This window comes from Stegostoma tigrinum, chromosome 33, assembly GCF_030684315.1.
Source record: "Stegostoma tigrinum isolate sSteTig4 chromosome 33, sSteTig4.hap1, whole genome shotgun sequence".
In the NCBI taxonomy this organism is placed as follows: domain Eukaryota; kingdom Metazoa; phylum Chordata; class Chondrichthyes; order Orectolobiformes; family Stegostomatidae; genus Stegostoma; species Stegostoma tigrinum.
Genome location: NC_081386.1, coordinates 30808408 through 30827921, shown reverse-complemented (window position 1 = coordinate 30827921; position 19514 = coordinate 30808408). Strand labels below are relative to the sequence as shown.

Sequence of the window (19514 nt, the reverse complement as noted above, 5' to 3'; positions counted from 1 at the left end):
AACCCTGGATGGTGTTGTAGAACAGACATACCTTGGAGGTTCAGGTGCATAATTCTTTGAAATTTGCATCACAGGTAGGCAGGATGGTCAAGAAGGCTCTTAGCACATTTGCCTTTGTCGCTGAGTCCTTTCAAGTGTAGGAACTGGGACAGGATGAGGTTGTACAAGATGTTGGTGAGGCCTGTTCTGGAGTACTGTGTGCTGTTCTCGTTGCCCTGTTAGAGGAAGGATGTTATTAAACTGGAGAGAGTTCAGAAAATATTAACCAGGATGTTACCCAGTTTGGAGAGTTTGAATTATAAAGACGGGCTGGATAGATTGGGACTTCTTTCACTAGAATGTGGAAAGTTAAGGGGTAACCTTGATAGAGATTTATAAAATCATGAAGGGGCATAGATGAGGTGAATAGCAAAGGCCTTTTCCTTGAGGTGGGAGCGTTCAAAGCTAGGGAGGCATATTTTTAAGGTGAGAGAAGAACGATTTGGAAAGGGCATGGCCACAACATTTTTACACAGAGCATTACAAAAACATTGGATAACTACATGACTAGGAAAGGTTTGGAGAGATATGGTCCAAACATGGGCAGGTGGGAATAGTTTAATTTGGGAACATGATTGGTGTGGTCGAGTTGGACTGAAAGGTCTGTTTCTGTGCTGTATGATTCTGTAACTAGAACTCGAATTGAAACAAAATCTAGCCCAATCTCTGTCTTCAAAGTGTGAATCTGCATGTTATTTCATAGTATATAAAATGATTCTTCTTTTCTCTTTGTTAGAGACACCCCCTCCAGGTTACATAAGTGAGGATGGAGAAACTAGTGACCACCAGATGAACCATAGCATGGAAACAGGTAATGTGTGGCAAGGGAGTCGTGTGTCAAATCTCAAAGGTCCAAATTATGAAGAGAGCAGTGAGTGTGTACTGACCAGTTCAAAGCAAGTAGAGTAGTTCTAACTGGTGACAGGTAGCATGTGGTTAGAATCAGAGGAAATGTGAGCTGGTGATTTAACACAGCATTTCTGCCTCAGGAGGCAGATTTTTAACCTAAAACATTAGGCCCCTTGCATTGGCAAAGTTGAGAGAGCTTTATTTTACATCTAGCTTTTCTCATGTGCAGTATCAAAATGCCAGTGTAATTCTGCCCTGATGTTTACTCCCCAGCTGTCCCTGGAATATTCCTGGAGGCTTCTTCAAATGACCTCCACCTTTCTCTCCCTTCTCTTCTTCCCGCTCCTCATGCCCATTTGTCATTGGTTAGGCAGTATCACAGCCCTCCTGCCTTCCAAGTTACTGATTGTTCTCCCTGGCTATTGCTTACTGCTGTATTCTGGATCTTGATTTCCTGCTGAATTGACAGCAATGATCCTTCTCCATTTTCATTGTTGTATGTGCCTTGTTTCTTGCAAAGCATTGTACATTCAGATCACTGTGCACCCATCCAGCCTAGTGGGAACATTAATGCAAGACAGTCATGCAAGTGAGAGGTCCATACCCCAGATGGTGTTGATTGTTAGGGTGGAGGTCATCCTATGCTACTTCGCTAAGATTGACCACGTGGGTGAGTGCTGCAGAACTGAGCCTGCACATGCCCAATTGTCATTCTGTAATGGGAAAGGAATACTGACTAATTTACCCTCCACCCCAATAATGTGGCCACACTGGTCCTGAAATTGGAGTTAAGGGGTGAATTCAGTTCAATATGGTCAGCATGGTTGAGAGCTAACTCATTTAAATCTCAGCCAGCGTGTTAAGGGAGATTATATTTTGTACAGGGGACTGTGATATAGTTGTAATATTGTTGGACTGTCAATCCAGAGGGCCAGGTGAATACTCACAAGGATGCAGGTTTAAATTCTACCATTCAATACCACGTGGAATTTAAATTTAATTAATTACATTTTTAAAATGTTTGGCAATGAAAGCTGATATCTGGAACAGGGATTGTGAAATTATCATTGAATGTTGTAGTTTGGGTCACTAATTTTTTTTAGGGAAGGAGATCTCCTGCCCTTATCAGGTGAGCTTGTGTGTGACACCAGATCTCTGGTAATATACTTGACTCTTCATTGCTGTCTGAGATGGCTGACCAAGCTTCTTTGTCCAAAGTAAATTGGAATGGGCAACCAATGCTGACTTGCTAGGAATAACCACGTCTGTTATAATGAACATACTCTTTTTCTAAAAAGATTTAAAGATAAGCAAATACATGGAAATCACACACAGCCCACATCTTAGCTGCTAGTGAGATAGTAGGAACTGCCAATGCTGGAGAATCTGAGATAACACAGTGTGAAGCTGGATGAACACAGCAGGCCAAGCAGCATCAGAGGAGCAGGAAAGTTTGACGTTTCGGGTCGAGACCCTTCTTCATTTGCTGCTTGGCCTGCTGTGTTCATCCAGCTTCACACCGTGTTATCTTAGCTGCTAGTGTCTATTTTCTCAATTGTCTGATGATTCAGTAATTGAATAGAACTAGTTTATTTAATTGCGGAAGGTGAATGATCAACCATAGTGTAGGTGATCAATTAATATTGAAGAAACTGAGAGCGAGGATGATTACCTACCATTTGAAGAGGAAAGTGATAGGCAGAGGATTGAGGTGGCGACAAACGTAGGGAGACAGAAGTAACGATGTTAGTTAATCCCTTGAAAATAAAAATACAGTTTGCATGTTATGCAATTTGAATCAATGATGTTATTTTCAATTTCAAAATTAAATATAGAAATATGAAATATTAGTCAATAAAGCCAATCACTCTTGTCGATTGCTGTTCTAAAGACAAAGATGGCATTTCTGATATTGAGTCAAATGAAGCATATTTTTAGGAAATGCATTGCTTCCTAGCATTGATCTTTATTGTTGCTCTGTCTCCCCTTTAGGTTCTGCAGCTGATTTATCTCCAAACCCCTTGTCGCCCACGCACAGTAACTTGGGTGAGTTCTCCTGTAATTGAATATGCCTTGGGCTTGTCGACCCAATATATAATGCTTAAAGGATTAAGCTTTCCCCATCTGATATGATAGCCATGGTAAAAGTACTTGTATAGGTGGGAAAATTCAAAAAAGCATAGTCACTCACTGATCCATTCGGGAGAAGATACTTTACAATGCAACTGATACGAATGTGGAACTCACTACCACAGAGTGCAGTTAGGGTGAAAAGCATTGATGAATGTAAAGGAAAGTTGGAGGAAGAAAAGAATAGGAGGATATAATGATGTGGTGAGATGAAGAGCGGAAGGAGGTTCATGTCAAGCATGATCAGCACAGACCATTTGGGCTAAATGCCTCTTCTGTGCTATAGACGCTGTCATACCGAGAATGGATCTGAAGGACAGCTTCAGGTCTTTGTCTTCCTGGACTGATGCAAACACTGCATTGTAGAACAGAGAGAAAGTACTCGGCTCTTCAAACTAGGACAGGTTGTGTCCCCAGCTTGATCAGAGAGGTGGCTTTTGGAGGAGAGCAACCTCACTGAATTTACCCTGAAGTGTAAATGCAGCCAAAGGAACTGTGTTTAATAAACCTTTGCAGTGTTAAGTTCACAATTTGTAACCAAACCTTCCACTTCGCCACCCGCTTTGTCTTTAGGATGGGCACCCACATGAGCCCCAGCTATGCCTGCCTCTTTGTAAGATACCTGGAACAGTCCCTTTTCTGCTGATGCGCTGGCCCTATCCCCCCACCTCTTCTTCCGCTACATTGATAACTGTACTGGCACTGCCTTGTGCTCCCGTGAGGCGCTTGAACAGTTCATCAACTTTACCAACACCTGTCACCACAACCTCAAATTCACCTGGACCATCACTGATACCTCTGCCTCCTTCCTGGACCTTTCTGTCTCCATCGCTGGTAACCGCCTTGAAACTGATGTCTATTTCAAGCCCACCAACTTAATCAGCTACCTGGACTTCACCTCCTCTCACCCGCCTTCCTGCAAGAATGCCCCCAAGATGGAACATTCCACTCCCGAACATCCCCGATGTCCACCTATTTCAAGGATGTAAACCACACCCCTCACCCCCCCCCCCCCCCCACTCCCCGACTCCCCCGCCACCTCCAGTGATGAAAAGTGCCCTCAACCACATTTCTTGCATTTCCCGCACTTCTGCCCTCATACCCCCTTCCCCCACCCAACAAAAATAAAGACAGGATCTCCTTTATCCTCATATATCACTCCTCCAAAATCTGCATCCAGTGTATCATTCACCAGCACTTCCACCTACAAGCCAACACCACAACCAAACTGTATTTGTCTCCTCCCCTATCTGCCTTTTGTAGGGACTGCTGTCTCCGCGACTCCCTCATCTGCACCACAATCCCCACCACCCCCAGCAGCTTCCACTGCAGCCGCTGGAAGTGCTACACCTACTCCTACACCACCCCCTCACCTCCATTCAAGGCCCAAACAAATCTTGCATATTAGCCAGGGGTTCATCTCTACATCCGTCAACTTGGTCTACTGTATCCGTTGCTCCTGATGTGGCCTCCTCTACATCAGTGAAACCAAGTAGATACTCTGAGACCATTTCGTAGAGCATCTGTGCTCTGTATGCAACAAACAACAACACCTTCCCGTCACTAAGCATTTTAACTCCCCCTCCTACTCACTGGGTGACATGTCCATCCTGGGCCTCCGCTAGTGTCACAGTGACACTAACTGCAAACTGGAGGAGCAACACCTCATATTCTGCCTCTGGAGCCTACAGCCCGATGACCTTAACGTAGAATTCACCAGTTTTAAAATCTCACCATCCCCGCCTCATCCCATGGCCAATCCTCCCTCTCATTCCCACCTTCTTGATCTGACACAACCAGTCCATCTTCTCTCCCACATATCCACCCCACCCATCCCACTGACCAGTCCCCACCACTCCTACCTGAACTCACCTGTCACCATCCCACCTACCTTCCCTAATACCACCCCTCCTCTTTATTTCTGACCTCCTTTCCCCCTCCCCCATTTCTGGAGAAGGGTCCCGACCCGAAACGTCAACTTTCCTGCTCCTTTGAATGCTGCCTGACCTGCGTGTATTCCTCTAGCTCCACACTATTATTGCCAAAGATATTGTGTTTCTATTCTTCCTCACTACCTTGGTACTCACAAACATATTTTTTTCCATTGTTTGCTCCTCTTCTTTTTGAAGACCAAACCCATTGCTCATATCCTGACTTGCACCAAGTCCCATTCACACATCACCCCTTTGCGTTCTGACCTACACTTGGTCCCAGTCCGGGAAAAGCTTGCATTAAGATTCTCACCTTTCAGGCCATGGCCTTGCTTCTTTCTTTTTTTCTGAGATGATGCTCTGAAATCTTTGCGCTTCTCCAATTAAGATTTATCATGGCATCCCAATTTTCTTCTTTCCATCAGTGATGGCTTTATCTTTAACTGCTTAACCCTGAGCCATGGGATGGCTCAGTTCATAGCTGTCTCACTTCTGAGACAGAACATTATGTGTACAACTTTCACTTCAAAAGTAAGAGACATCAGCCCGATTTACATTCTTCAGTGCAATAATAAGGGAGTGTACACTGTCTGAGGTGTTCTCTTTTGAATGAGACATTTAAATGAAACTCCATCCGCCCACTTAGTTGATGCTTAAAGATTCAGCAGCTCTATTTGAAGATGAGTAGGAATGTTCTCTCTTAATATTTATCCCTCAATCAACACCTCAGACCTCTGATAGGAACGAGTAGGAGCTTTCTCTATCCAAATTTGATGCTGTGTTTCCCAAATTACACTTCAGAAAATGCACTATGGTCTGTAAAGCCTTTTGTTCTGCCCTGCAGTTTTCAAAGGTAGCATGAAAATACAAGCCAGTCTTTATTTCTTCTGTCTCTCTAATTGTGCTACTCAAAAGCTGTCTTGTCTGACAGTGCCCAGCTTAACAGAGACCAAAGGTGGAAGCTGTGGCCTTGGCACAAACTTGTAGCACATTTCACACACTAGTATCAGGGTGAGTTGACAGGGCATGCTTGAGAGTTGGTGTTTTTCAAGTGACCAGAAAATCAAGGGAGGTTGGAAGTTCATGTCCGGGTCACGGAGTTTACTTTGGCAGCTGGCCTACAGTCTAAGCTTTGTTTGCCTGTCATGACTCAATGCTGCTACAGTGCATTGTCCCACGGTGAACAAGAGCCTCTTGTTTGATGTTCAACAGCAGCGGCTGAAGGGAGATGCTTCAAGGCAGCTCTGTTTTACCAACCACTGCTGAGCAGGGCTTGACGTTGAAAATTGTCGCTTCTAGAAATATACATGCAAGATCTCTTTAAATAACCCTTCAATTAAAGGTTTCATGCATGTTGACATGGGGAAATTCACACTTCAAACTCCAAAATGTCAACAAAGAGCAATGTGCAGTTTGGAGGTTCCCAGATTGCCTTGTTGCCCAGTACTTTACAGATAAATACGAACTCAAGCTTGATTGTTGCACTGTATTGAGTCAGTTGCTACCTGTGGACTTGGCATTCCTGGCATAAAAGGAGGGAAAAATCAACCCTAGATCTCTGTAAGGTGATCCAGGCCAGAAAGTGCTTGCCTGTGAATGTTTTGCAGGATATGATCCAGTTCTATTATTGATGCTGTCTGCTTGCAAACACTCACTCTTTTTAGTGTTGCACTTGGAGAAGAGTTGCTTGAATTGGATGATTCCCCTACCTGACAACCCTGGTGTAGTGACTCCACTCAGACTACAGCAGTTCAAGAAAGTGTCTCATCACCTATTTCTCAATGATGGATGGACAATGAATGTTGGCTTTTTTGAATCATTCTCAGTGTGTGTTTCACTGACTAGGCCAACATTTACTGCCTATCCCTAATTGTCTAGAAAGGGCGGTGGTGAGCCACTAGTCAGAGAGGGAATTTTAGGATTTTTATCAAACATTAGATGAACGTTGATATAGTTCCAAGTCAGGGTACTGTGTGACTTGGAGGGGATCTTTTCAGATGGTGGTGCTGCCTGGACACACTAGGTGGTACAGTTGACAAGTTTGGAAGGTGCAGCAAATAGTGGGTTTTACAGAAACTTGTGTGAATTAGAGGATCTTTATCCATTCCTCACAGCACTTAGAATCAACTGACTGGACAAGCATAGAATGCAGTATTATAAAATTTTAGCCTTTCTCTTCAATGCCCATATACTGGAGAGAGACCAGAGGTTGGGGCTTATTTTTTTCTCACTTCCATGGCCTAAGGGCTGGTAGGACAAATGAAACTGCTGCCTAGTTACAGTCAGCAAACTCTGCGCAGAGCAGGAATGGGATTGATCTGATATGACGGCTTTGTCGCAACTGGGATATTCTTTTCCTACTCAAGGTCTCCCAAGAACAGGTATAGCAACTGAAACAAACGCGATGTTCACTTGGGATTCTGGAGCTGGTGACCAACTCCTGCTGTAGTGAGTAGAAATATTGCAATTGTGTGCCATGTAAGATGGGCACCCAGTGAATTGACAGAGGGTCAGTGTGGGACAAAGCAAAATAACCTGAACTCCACATGAAACTGGGTGCCTGATTTTTTCGAGCCAGCAGTCAGGAAAGTTTAGAGTCGTATATTAGTCATGGAAAATGCCATTTCCCCACTTAGCCTCGGGGTGGAGTTGCAAAATGTTCAAATACTGAATGAACAGTTGTTACTTGTAGCTTTCAATAAACTATTTAAGGTGCAGAGTCCTAGCCCCCTCACCAACTTGAACTCAGTGTTTGTGGGTCAAGAAAGGTATTGAAAAGGGAATCTGCCCGAGGCTCAGGAATTTTACAAGCAACTGAACAATTCCAGAAACTATTAGAAATGCCATTTGCAGCTTTGATATTGTCCTGAGACCCGGTAGCTCGGTCCAAATCAACTGTTAGTCCCTGTAATAATATCACGTTGAATGTTTACTGTATTTGTGGTTGTAATTTATGCTTGCATTCAAGTGCATTCGTAGTTAGCCAGCTGTCAACACATTGATAATGTTTGAAATAGACTATGACTCTCTTCTGTTTAATTCAGTTTCCTATTTGGACCTCCCTGTTCCTGCTGCCCTTCCATCTCAAGCTTGCCACAAACTCATGAGCCTTTACAGTGGAGCTGGGTGACCGTGAGGTCAGTTTGGCAACTGTAGGCAGAGTTGGTCCCAGTGGAGGTAAGAGGGAGATGGTAGAACAGCAATTCAGAGGCTTTAAGTAATCTTCCAGAGTGATGTTTAAATGCTGTCTTGGCAGCTGGGTGAATTAAAACGTATTTAACTCATTAATCTGGAATAAAAAGCTAGTATCCTCCATCATGATGGCGACAATACCATCAAGGTGCAAAAATCCATCTGCTTCACTCATGTCCTTCAGAGGAGAAAATTTGCCATCATTCTGGCTCTGACCTACACGTGACTCCAGACCCACAGTCCTGATAAATGGCCCAGCCATGTCACTCGGCTGTATCAAACCACTGCAAGCAAAATAAAACAACTTGGGTGTACCAGTGTACCCATGTATCCAACTGCAGTGGTTCGGGAAGGCAGCTCACTGCTGACTACTTGAAGGCAACGAGGAATGGGCAATAAATGCGTGACCTTGCCTGTGATGCTCGTATCCTTTTAGAGCCTGGTTTTATTGAGGAAGCTCCTGATCAATATCCTGAGGCTGAAACTGGGATATACTTACAGGATTGAGCATGGCCCCTGACACTTGCTGTCCATCTAAAGAGTGGCTGCTATGGGACAGTATGGAGATGAGAGATAGGTTGAGAACACAAAATAAAATGTCTGCATGTGTGTGCTAAAACTGAATCCAGTAGAAGTTTAAAACGTAAACAGGAAATGTGGCAAGAAATGTGATGACTCAGTAAACCATGCAGAAATACTACACTTCCTGTTCGTTATTTGCAGTTACAATGTGAAAAAACTGTGTTTCTGTCTGAATCCTTTTCTTCCTCACCATTACAACTTGTACTACCGCACTGCAGTGCATCATTGCTAGAGAGTCGGTGGTATATCATTGAATCCCTACAGTGTGAAAGCAGGTTATTTGGCTTATGGAGTCCACACTGATCCTCTGAAAAGCATCCCACCCAGACCATAGATAACAAAGTGTGGAGCTGGATGAACACAGCAGGCCAAGCAGCATCTTAGGAGCACAAAAGCTGACATTTCGGGCCTCGACCCTTCTCCAGAAATGGGGGATGGGAAGAGGGTTCTGAAATAAATAGGGAGAGAGGGCGAGGCGGATCGAAGATGGATAGAGGAGAAGATAGGTGGAGAGGAGAGTATAGGTAGGGAGGGGATAGGTCAAACCGGGGAGGACGGACAGGTCAAGGGGGCAGGATGAGGTTAGTAGGTAGGAAATGGAGGTGCGGCTTGCGGTCCTTGAAAAACGAGGACATCTGAGATATTCAGGAGTGGAATGCCTCATTCTGGGAGCAGATGCGGCAGAGGCGAAGGAATTGGGAATAGGGGATGGCATTTTTGCAGGAACGTGGGTGGGAGGAGGTGTCTCTCCTGCATTTCCCACAACTCATCCTGCAGTTCCTACTAACTATAAATGAGAAAGAGTTTGTGTGTGTGTGAGAAGCTGGGTGGGGTGTGGAAGGACTTAGTAACTGTATGTTTTAAGTGTCAAACATCCCATGGCTACAGTTTTGACAAAGAACAGGAGAATTCTCCAATACCCTGGACAGTACTTAAGCCCAGACTAACTTAATTGAACAGATGATTTTGACAAATATTTCATTGCTGTTATGTGATCTTGCTGCAAAGAAACTGGCCACTCTACTTTCTGGAATTTTTTTAGCCTTTTCTATGAAAATGTTTTCAATGCAGCAGATGTGACTGAGGGGAGTTACAGTGATCGTCAGTTGGGATTGTTCCTTGTGCTCAGTAAGGAACAGTCATGAATTTAAGAAGACCATGAAATGTTATTAAAGGAGCAATTAGAAAAAGGTCTTCAAAGAGTCTTGCAAATGTATAATTTTCTTCCACCCATCAACGCCACTGCTGAAAAAGCAAAATTGTTGATTGCACTAAATAGGAATATTTATTAGGTCGAAGTGAAAGTGGAATTGGTCTGGTTAACTTGTGCATTTAAAGTCTGTAGTGCAGACTGGATCGGATTAATGGTCTATTCCGAAATAATCGGACGGTGATGCCAGCTTTCTGATTCAGAAACTGAGTGCTAGCAATCTTGAGAAGCCTAGTGCAGTTGGTGTGTCATCAGGACATTGGTACAGTTACAACAGATGGACTTAGAAGGAAAAAAACAGCCACTCAAGCCTTACATTCTACAATTCTTTATTTTGCTGTTCTCTTTTGCAGACCTGCAGCCAGTCACCTACTGTGAGCCGGCTTTTTGGTGCTCCATTGCTTACTATGAACTGAACCAGCGAGTGGGAGAGACTTTCCACGCTTCACAGCCCTCTCTCACTGTCGATGGCTTTACTGATCCATCCAACTCCGAACGCTTCTGCTTAGGGCTGCTGTCAAATGTGAACAGGAATGCAGCAGTGGAGCTGACAAGAAGGCATATTGGTAATAAACCATACTGCTAATGTGATTCCTCTTCCTGATGCATTTGGAGTGATAACCTTAGTACACAACACCTGGCTGTTGTACGTTGAAAGTGCTTCATTCTAATGCATCCTTGACCAACCGTCACTCCCACCTAACTCCATAGACTTGAGCTCATCCCAAAACTGCTCTCTGTATTCTGACTGCACCAAATCCCACTCATATCACCCCCAAACTCGATGACCTGTATTAGCTCCTGTCCCAGCATCACTGGTATTTAAAAATTTTCATCCTTTAGTTTAAATCAACTCTGTAACATTACAGCATCTTATCTCTGTAACCTTCTCCATCGAACAGCCTTCCTGAGATATTGCTGTCCTCCAGTTCTGGTCTCTGTACCTTCCTGATTGCATTACTGTCCACCAGTAGAGGCTATGAACCAAAGCTCTGTAATTCCCTCCCTAAACCCCTTGAACTCTCTATCTTTCATTCCTCTCTTTAAGTCTTTGCTCGAAACTCAAATCTTTGATCAGAGTTTTGATTACCTGCCCTTGCATGACTCAGCTTTTGTCCAATTGCACTCCTACAAAGGATATAGCCACCGTTGGTGGGTGATTAAAAGCAGCCACACACAGGAGGCCTGAATTGGAAGAGCACAGAGATCTCAAAAGGGTTGTGGGGCTAGTGCAGATTACAGAGATAGGCACCTGATGAGCAAATAATATTGAGACATTGAAGTTACTAGCAAAACACAGGTTAGTAACACTGAGGTCATAGTGGCAGGGGCTGTGCATTCTCCATGGGATGTTTTGCTGGGTTTTAGTTGTAACACGCACCTACATGTTATATGTGTTATCTCGGAACTGTTACAGTAAAGGGTGGCTGCGCACGTTATTTTCAGTGGTTTCAGCTTTGCATGAGTACTGTTCTGTGAGTAAATTAGTATCAAAGTCTGATTTGATTCCACGATATTAACAGAATGAGATTCTCTGCTGGAGAATCTTTGTTCTTCTGTGCTCCATGGTAAAAAGTAAGGTTCTGCCTCTTGGCGTGCTTGTGATAACTGCAGTCGGAGCAAAGGGAAGTTACCTCCCATGGATTGCTCCTGCTTCACCATCATGTGCGCCACCTCATTTTTCACCAACATTCATGTGGTCAGTGCTAGTTAAAAAAGACATGACTTGTGGAAATTAACCATGCTTCTAATGAAAGACCTATAAATGGAAATAATGTGGAGATGGGTCTAGTGGGTTCAACTCCAGTAGCTCAGTTATTACATGCATGGTACTGTCCCAGGTTTAGTCATTGGTTTGTAACCAGAGATCGTCATTCAGTAGGCTCGCTAGAATTGGCCCTTCGTAGTTCCAATTTAAGAACTAAAAGAAAATAAATTCAGTTATTGTTCCTGCTCCTGAAGGATTTGAATACTTTAGTCACCTGAAACCTAAATGTTGTGTAAGACCAGGCTGGAGTCAGCTGTGATGAATTCCATTGTCAGCAACCTGACACCAGCTATCCAGAGCCACTTGGGGGGGAAAAAAAATCCATTGGCTGAGGAGAGTACACCAGAATACATGGGCACATATCCTGGCAAGAGACAGGGTGGAGAAGGAAAGAGCACAAACAGCATTGCAGATTCCATTTTCCTCTATAAGGAATTGCTGCCACGATCCTGTATACTCCAGTGTTGTAGCACCTGGGACATTATTGAGATTTTCAAAGGAAGTGAAAGGCATTCTCTGAAAAACAGTGAGTTATAGGAAATATAGATACATAGTCTTCACTCATTGCTTGCTGGCCTACTTTGGCTGCTGGTTAAGCAATATCTCAATTTCAAAATAATATCTTTTGAGTTCAACTCCTTATCTCTAGTCCCCTCCAACACGACTACCCTTCTGAGATATCTGTGCAGATCCTAATATTGGCTTCTGTTTACAGTGACACTATCATTGGTGGATGTGCATTCAGCTGCCTAAGCCCCAAATTCTAGAATTCCAACCCCTCACCTCCAAAATCTTTACTCTGCCTCTGTTCTCTTCTAGATGCTCTGAATTTGATAATGCCCGAGTGAAGTGCCTTGGAGCATTTGATTACATTACAGGCAGTGTATATGATTGTGATCAAAAACAGTTCTGAGGAAGGGTCACTGGACCCAAAACGTTAGCTCTGTTTTCTCCTCCACAGGTGCTGCCAGACGTGCTGAGCTTTTCTACCAACTTTATTTTTGTTCCTGATTTACAGCATCCACAGTTCTTTTTTGGTTTTCATATGATTGTGATGTTGTTGTTTCACACCAACACGACTGATTCTGTACTGTTGTCTGTTGAGGCCTAGCAAGCCACTTATTTGAACCAAATTACTTTCAGTAGTTCAAGAAGGTGGCCCTCCACTTTATTTTCAAGGCAGCAAATGATGGGCAATAAATGTCAGCCTTGGCAGCAATGTCTACATGTGCCCAAATGAAAATAAATCTTCCAAGTCAATATTTGAACAAGGACAGTGATTTCTTCTGGAGTCCTAGCCAACATTCATCAACCAACACCTTCACAAACAGACTGACTAGCTATTTAATATGTAAATGCAAGCTCACTCTTATGGTTAATGTCAACTGCAGGAACCCTGCCCGTCTAATTTGTAAAAAATGGGATTTGTGTTTCACTAAGCTCCTTTAAGGAAACGACCTTTGCTCTTTCCAGCATTCCTGGTGTTTTTAAAAAAATCTAATACTTTTACAAGTGCCGACTGGAGACAACCTGGGAGGAAACATGTTTTTTTGGTGCAGAATTGCTCCCAAAGACAGGCAGACAATTCTGCATTCCTTCCCTGTTTTATAATGTTGCAAGGCAGCAATACAATGCTTTTATTCCTTATTCATTCACTGGATGAGGGCATCACTGGCTAGGCAGCATTTGTTACCCAGAGGGCAGTTAAGAGTCAACCACATTTCTGAAAGTCTGGAGTCACATGTAGTTCAGACCAGGTAAGGATGGCAGTTTCCTTCCCTACAGGACATTAGTGAACCAGATTGGTTTTTCCTCACAATCGACAAAGGAGTCATTGTCATTATTAAACTCTTAATTCCAGATATTTATTAAATTTAAATTCCACCGTCTGCCGTGGCAGGTTTCGAACCCGGGTCCTCAGAACGTTATCTGAATGTCTGGATTAACAGTCCACCAATAATACCATTAGACCATCGCCTCTCTGCTTTATGCAGGTTAATAAATTCAAAGTGCTGAGAAACAGCATCTGTGGATAGAGAAACCGAGTTAACATTCTCAGTCCAATAGCACTCAGAAGAGTTATGCTGAACTCAAAACATTAACTCTGTTTCTGTCTCCACAATGCTGCCAGACTTGCTCACTTTTCTCCAGCATTTTGCTTTTATTTCAGATTTCCAGCATCTGTAGTATTTTATTTCAATTTGTTGTAAAGTTATTTGACCAAACTTTCCCGTTAAATACACATTCGCCAGAACTGATCAATTAGTAATGGTCAGCATTTGAATTCCATTGCTGAAACATCATCTTGGGACAAAGGCATAAAGTTGATTATTAAAAGTGACAGATTGTACCCGTCTCAAACTTGGGAAATGGCCAAGTAGTATTTAATACCACCTCTTCTTCCCTCTGATGTATCAGTTCCTCACCTTTCCCTAATTACTGCATTTTTTTTCACTTTGCAGTTCATTTGATTATGGGATATGCTGGCATTCCCTGCAGTAGGTGTGAAGTTGCAACATTTGTCCTAATAGCAAGAGCCATCTATTGATCAACAGGCTCAAACATTGGTCATTTTCTATGTCTGCTTTTTTTTAATATGTAGCATTTGTCTGTAACACACACATTAGCATGATCTATTCACAAGTGACTAATGGCTTGATGCCTGAAGTATCAGGTTGTAGCCCTGATGAGTTTACACACGTAAGACAGACTCTGATGCCATTTCAAGTATGTGGGAAAGAAAATTTGCCCACCTTCGGACAAGGTCACGTGTAAGGTCCAACTCAGCACATTCCAGCAGTTCAGGGTCTGCCTCATGGCACATTAAAGACTCAATTCTAAACTATTGCAGGCAGCAGAAGTGTTTTTTTAATTTCTTACCTTAATTTGATTCCTTTCTGGTGCTATCCAAATGTTTCATAGTTTCTTCAAGCTTGCATACTTGAGTTTGTAAACATAGCTATTATGTTTAAGGCAGCTGGGTTCTTTAAGGACGCTCTGCTTAATGTGGATCAATACTGAAAAGGCCCCTTTGTTTTGTCTTTGTTTTTGACTGCTGATGACTATGTACCCTGTGCATTCCAGGCAGGGGAGTCAGGCTATACTACATTGGGGGTGAGGTCTTTGCTGAATGCCTGAGTGACAGCGCCATCTTTGTCCAGAGTCCAAATTGCAACCAACGCTACGGGTGGCACCCTGCAACTGTTTGCAAGATTCCGCCAGGTAACATAATAGAATGGCTTTCGAATGGTGCTGTTTGTTAAATGAGCAAGGAAATTTGCATGTGTAAGCTGGGGAAAGGAGTACTTTCTACTCATTGTATTTTCCCGTTGTGTGTTCATGGCTATTCTCACTTAGTAATATGTTCTGACAAATTCTTGTAACCCTTATTGAGGATTGCTGATTAAGGCAGTCATGCAATCAGCTGTGGTGCAGTCCCTTGTGGCACAAGAGTTGCTGTTCTTTGTAAAATGCCTGTGACTTTTGATCACCTGGAAAGCCAAACCAGGGTCAACCACTCTGAGTAACGAGAGGATAATTAATTCAAAAACACAAACTAGCCCTTAACTTGTGTTGAAACTGGATTTGCAATATTTTGCAAACATTGTGGTTTCTGGTGCGCTCACTAATGGATCTGTCGCAAACTACTGATCAGATGTTAAATTTAAAGGCAGGTGGTCTGACAGTTCGTACCGTCGAATAACAGATTCCCAGCAGACTGGATTCAGATGGTTTATGAGTAGAATGTTGGTTCTCTTAAGTGTAAACTATGGCTGGAATTTAATCAAGGGATTTGTTTGGTGCCTTACTGGAATAACATTCACCCAGGAGTGAGCTATGGGTTGGCACTTAATCAAGAGGTTCAGAAGGCTTGAATGGGTAAACATAAATACTTGGCAGGGAGAATCAGGGTGGAGGGGATTGGAATTTCGTGGGAGGGAAATGGCAGTTGTTTGGCAAGTGATGTGCATTCTGATCTGCAGTAGGTTTGCTCTCTCTCTTGACAGGATGCAACCTCAAGATCTTCAATAACCAAGAGTTTGCAGCCTTGCTGGCTCAGTCAGTGAATCAGGGTTTTGAAGCAGTGTACCAGCTGACCAGGATGTGTACAATTCGAATGAGCTTTGTCAAAGGCTGGGGAGCAGAATACAGGTATTGTAAACAATGTCCAGTTTCATTACTTAGGGCTTTGGCAGGGAAGGGATTTGGTGCTTCAGGTGCTAATGGTTATGTGATTGGGTTGCAGTTCAAGCAGGAGTCTTGGTGCTTGTTGGGGAGAGCGGTTGGGGTGTTTACATCCCAGTCCCATTTGGGGGATGGCTGACTACTTGGAGGCTTTCAGAAAAGATGCAGGTTGAGCCCAAGGCTGCATTTATATTGTACTGAACCCATTATTGTGGTAGCGGTGGCCTTCACAGATTCCATCTTTAACTTCCTTAGTAGTTTTCTGAGGATGCAATATTTTACTGAATGGTTGAATGTGTGCCACCAGCACCTACAGGGCAGGTTTCACATAATGGAAATCCCAGAATAAACTGATGCTTTTGCTGCTACTAGCAGATAGAAGGATCCAAGTATTTATTTTAAAAAGTAGCAGTAACATACAATAATCTTATGTGCCCAAAATCACTTACTCGACACAACAGTGTGCAGAAATGGAGCCTGAACAATTGATAGCCATGCTTTTAACTACCCAGAACCGAAGCTGTAGAGTTCTCTGTCTAATCCTTTCTGTCTCTCTCACTCGCTCTCTCTCTCTCCCTGCCCCCCCCACTACTCCCACCCCCTTTAAAATGTACAGAATTTTAATCACCAGTTCTGATATTTCCTTGAGTTAATGTTAAATTTTGTTTGATAACTGCTCCTGTGAAACGTATTGAAATGTTTTACAACAAAGGTGCCATAAAAGGCAAGTTGACGCTAAAATAAATAGCCCAGAATATTGACCAAAAGGAACAGATGGACTTGCAGCTGTACGTGCACACATGTGACACCGTCCTGCCAGCACAGTCCAATTGGAGGATGTCAATTTCGTCAGCGTTTCTAAAAATTCATTCCAGTCTTTACAGGAAAGGGGGGAACACTTCTGCTAAATTACACTGTAATTTTGCACAGTAATTCAAGATATACATTTTCTTTTGCACATTCACATTGAGCAGACAGGAGGAACAGCAACAGCTCTGATTTGCCTCTGATTAGCAACTCCCACCCATCCTCCAAATCACCAGATGTTTAGAGACTTTGCTGGTTCTCCACACATTCAAATAACAGCCAAACTCGAGTGTTGGCTCCCATCCAGTTAGATAATCACAACCAGATGCTAAATGTGCACAGAAACACACAGAGACACAGAAACACACACATTAAGTTAGGACTGAGAAGTTGGGAAAGGTGTTGTCATGGATATTGTCATTAATATTTTTTAAAGTAGTAGATAAACCCTCCAGTGTATTATATGTAAATTCAGCACTAACTAAGAAAGTTTGGTCCAGTTTTTCTGCTTTGCCCCTCCTTCTCTGTCCCATGTTAAGCCATGTTGTTCTTTCTAAGTTCTGGGCGCCCTATTATAGGAAAGATGTCGATGCTTTGGAGAGGGTTCAGAGGAGGTTTACCAGGATGCTGCCTGGACTGGAGGGCTTATCTTATGAAGAGAGGTTGACTGAGCTCGGTCTCTTTTCATTGGAGAAAAGGAGGAGGAGAGGGGACCTAATTGAGGTATACAAGATAATGAGAGGCATAGATTGAGTTGATAGCCAGAGACTATTTCCCAGGGCAGAAATGGCTAGCACGAGGGGTCATAGTTTTAAGCTGGTTGGTGGAAAGTATAGAGGGGATGTCAGAGGCAGGTTCTTTACGCAGAGAGTTGAGAGAGCATGGAATGCGTTGCCAGCAGCAGCTGTGGAAGCAAGGTCATTGGGGTCATTTAAGAGACTGCTGGACATGTATATGGTCACAGAAATTTGAGGGTGCATACATGAGGATCAATGGTCGGCACAACATTGTGGGCTGAAGGGCCTGTTCTGTGCTGTACTGTTCTATGTTCTATGTTCTGTTTCTTTTAAAGTCCAATTTGAATGTTTTGGTGGAAATCATATTGATACAAGACCATGCTTTAAAATCTAATATGAAAGCATTTTCTTTAAAATCAAAATAATGAATTTTCTTAGCAATATTTGCATGGTGGCTGATTGGTTAGCACTGCTGTCTCACAGCACAAGAGACCTGGGTTCAATTCCAGACTCGAGTGACTGTGTCTGTCTGTGTGGAGTTCGCACCTTCTCCCCAGTGTGTGCATGCATTTCCTCCAGGTGCTTTGGTTTCTTCCCACAGTCTAAAGATGTGCAGGTTAGGTGGATTGGCCATGCTGAGTTGCCCATAATGTCCATGGATGCGCAGGCTAGGTGGGTTAGTCATGGGAAATGCAGGATTTCAGGAACAGCGTAGGGGGTGGGTTTGGGTGGGGTGCTTTTAGGACGCAATGGGCCAAATATCCTGCTTTCACACTCTAGAGATTTTGTGGTTCTATTTTGTTGTCTGTTCCATATCTCAGACCACTTTTCCAGCCTCGATCTGTCCTGCCGTCTGGAACCTCTATCCTAATTCTCTTTTCAGAACTCCCATTTGCCTCCCATTTCTTTGATACCTTTGAAATGCTGCTGTCAAAACCCTTGAGCAGAACTTTGTCTTCTCCCCACTCTGTGTTAGTTTTTGTCACTCAGTACATTTGAAGGTGCCTGGAGTTGTAAAGACTGGAATGAATTTTTAGAAACGCTGACGAAGTTGACATTCTCCAGTTGGACTGTGCTGACACAATTACAGTGTAATTGAAAGGACCATGGGCAGATTCAAATACCTGTTCAGAACTTGATCAGTTTTGACGTATGGGATACTTTTGGAAGAGCAGTTAAGAAAGTGATGTTCCATAGGACTGCATAGAGACCTGGCGTCTTGGCTAATATCAACGTCTTTAACAGTACCGCTTAATGCTAACCATCTAATTTCATTTTTTAAAAACAGCATAGCAAAATGGCTTCCCCATTCATTTGTATAGCCATGTACATGACAATCTGCAAAAGGTAATGCAGCCCCAAGACACAAGATATTCAACAGGAAATGCCTAAATCTAGGGAGTCACACTGAAAGCAGTGTAGCAAGGTTTCTACACTTGTGTTTCTAGATCTTGAAAGGACAACTTGACAGACTTTCGTACAGAGTCATACTCTCATTCTGTTCATAGTATCTGTTATTTGCTGCTTGCCATCAGTCCTTTGCTTAGGATACTAAAATCATACCCAGCCAATTTCTCTGATTCCATAGCAAAGTGACATTTTGACTTTCTTCATTTTGGCAGATAATATCTAATAACATTCCTCTATATTCATGTTCTTCAACTTGCAATTAATACGGTTTAGCCATCAATAAAGTTTCTATGTTTGTTAGATAAGTTTAAGATAATTTCCATTTGATTAGTATTGGAAATAAAAATGTCATTTATATACTATGCTGCATATAGTTTTGTTCAGAGTGCAGGAGAATGAGAGCTGATCTCATTGAACCTTGCAAAATGATTAAGGGGTTAGACAAGGTGAATGCAGAAAGAATATTGTCGTTGTTAGAGGAGTCTAGAACCAAGGGCGCAGTCTGCAAATGAAATCTAGGCCATTTAGGATTGAGATGAAGAGAAATTTATTTATTCCAAGGATTGGGCATCATTGTTATTCTCTACCTGAGGGGGCTGCGGAGACGTAGTCATTAAGTATGTTCTCCACTCTGTAATGAGTGACAATGGGCATAGCGTGAGAAAGTGGTTTGA

At 42.9% G+C, this 19514-nt stretch overlaps 1 protein-coding gene across 3 annotated transcripts in view; it reads left to right on the top strand.

Moving 5' to 3' along the window:
• Window positions 1-19514, top strand: part of smad3b (SMAD family member 3b) — a 135583-nt gene that overhangs the window by 109032 nt on the left and 7037 nt on the right. For all 3 annotated transcript variants that reach the window (XM_048562901.2, XM_059639320.1, XM_048562900.2), the window contains 5 exons: window positions 776-850; window positions 2881-2934; window positions 10287-10499; window positions 14786-14923; window positions 15709-15853. In XM_048562901.2, coding sequence (XP_048418858.2) covers window positions 776-850; window positions 2881-2934; window positions 10287-10499; window positions 14786-14923; window positions 15709-15853 — 625 coding nt within the window. The remainder of the gene's footprint in view (window positions 1-775; window positions 851-2880; window positions 2935-10286; window positions 10500-14785; window positions 14924-15708; window positions 15854-19514) is intronic.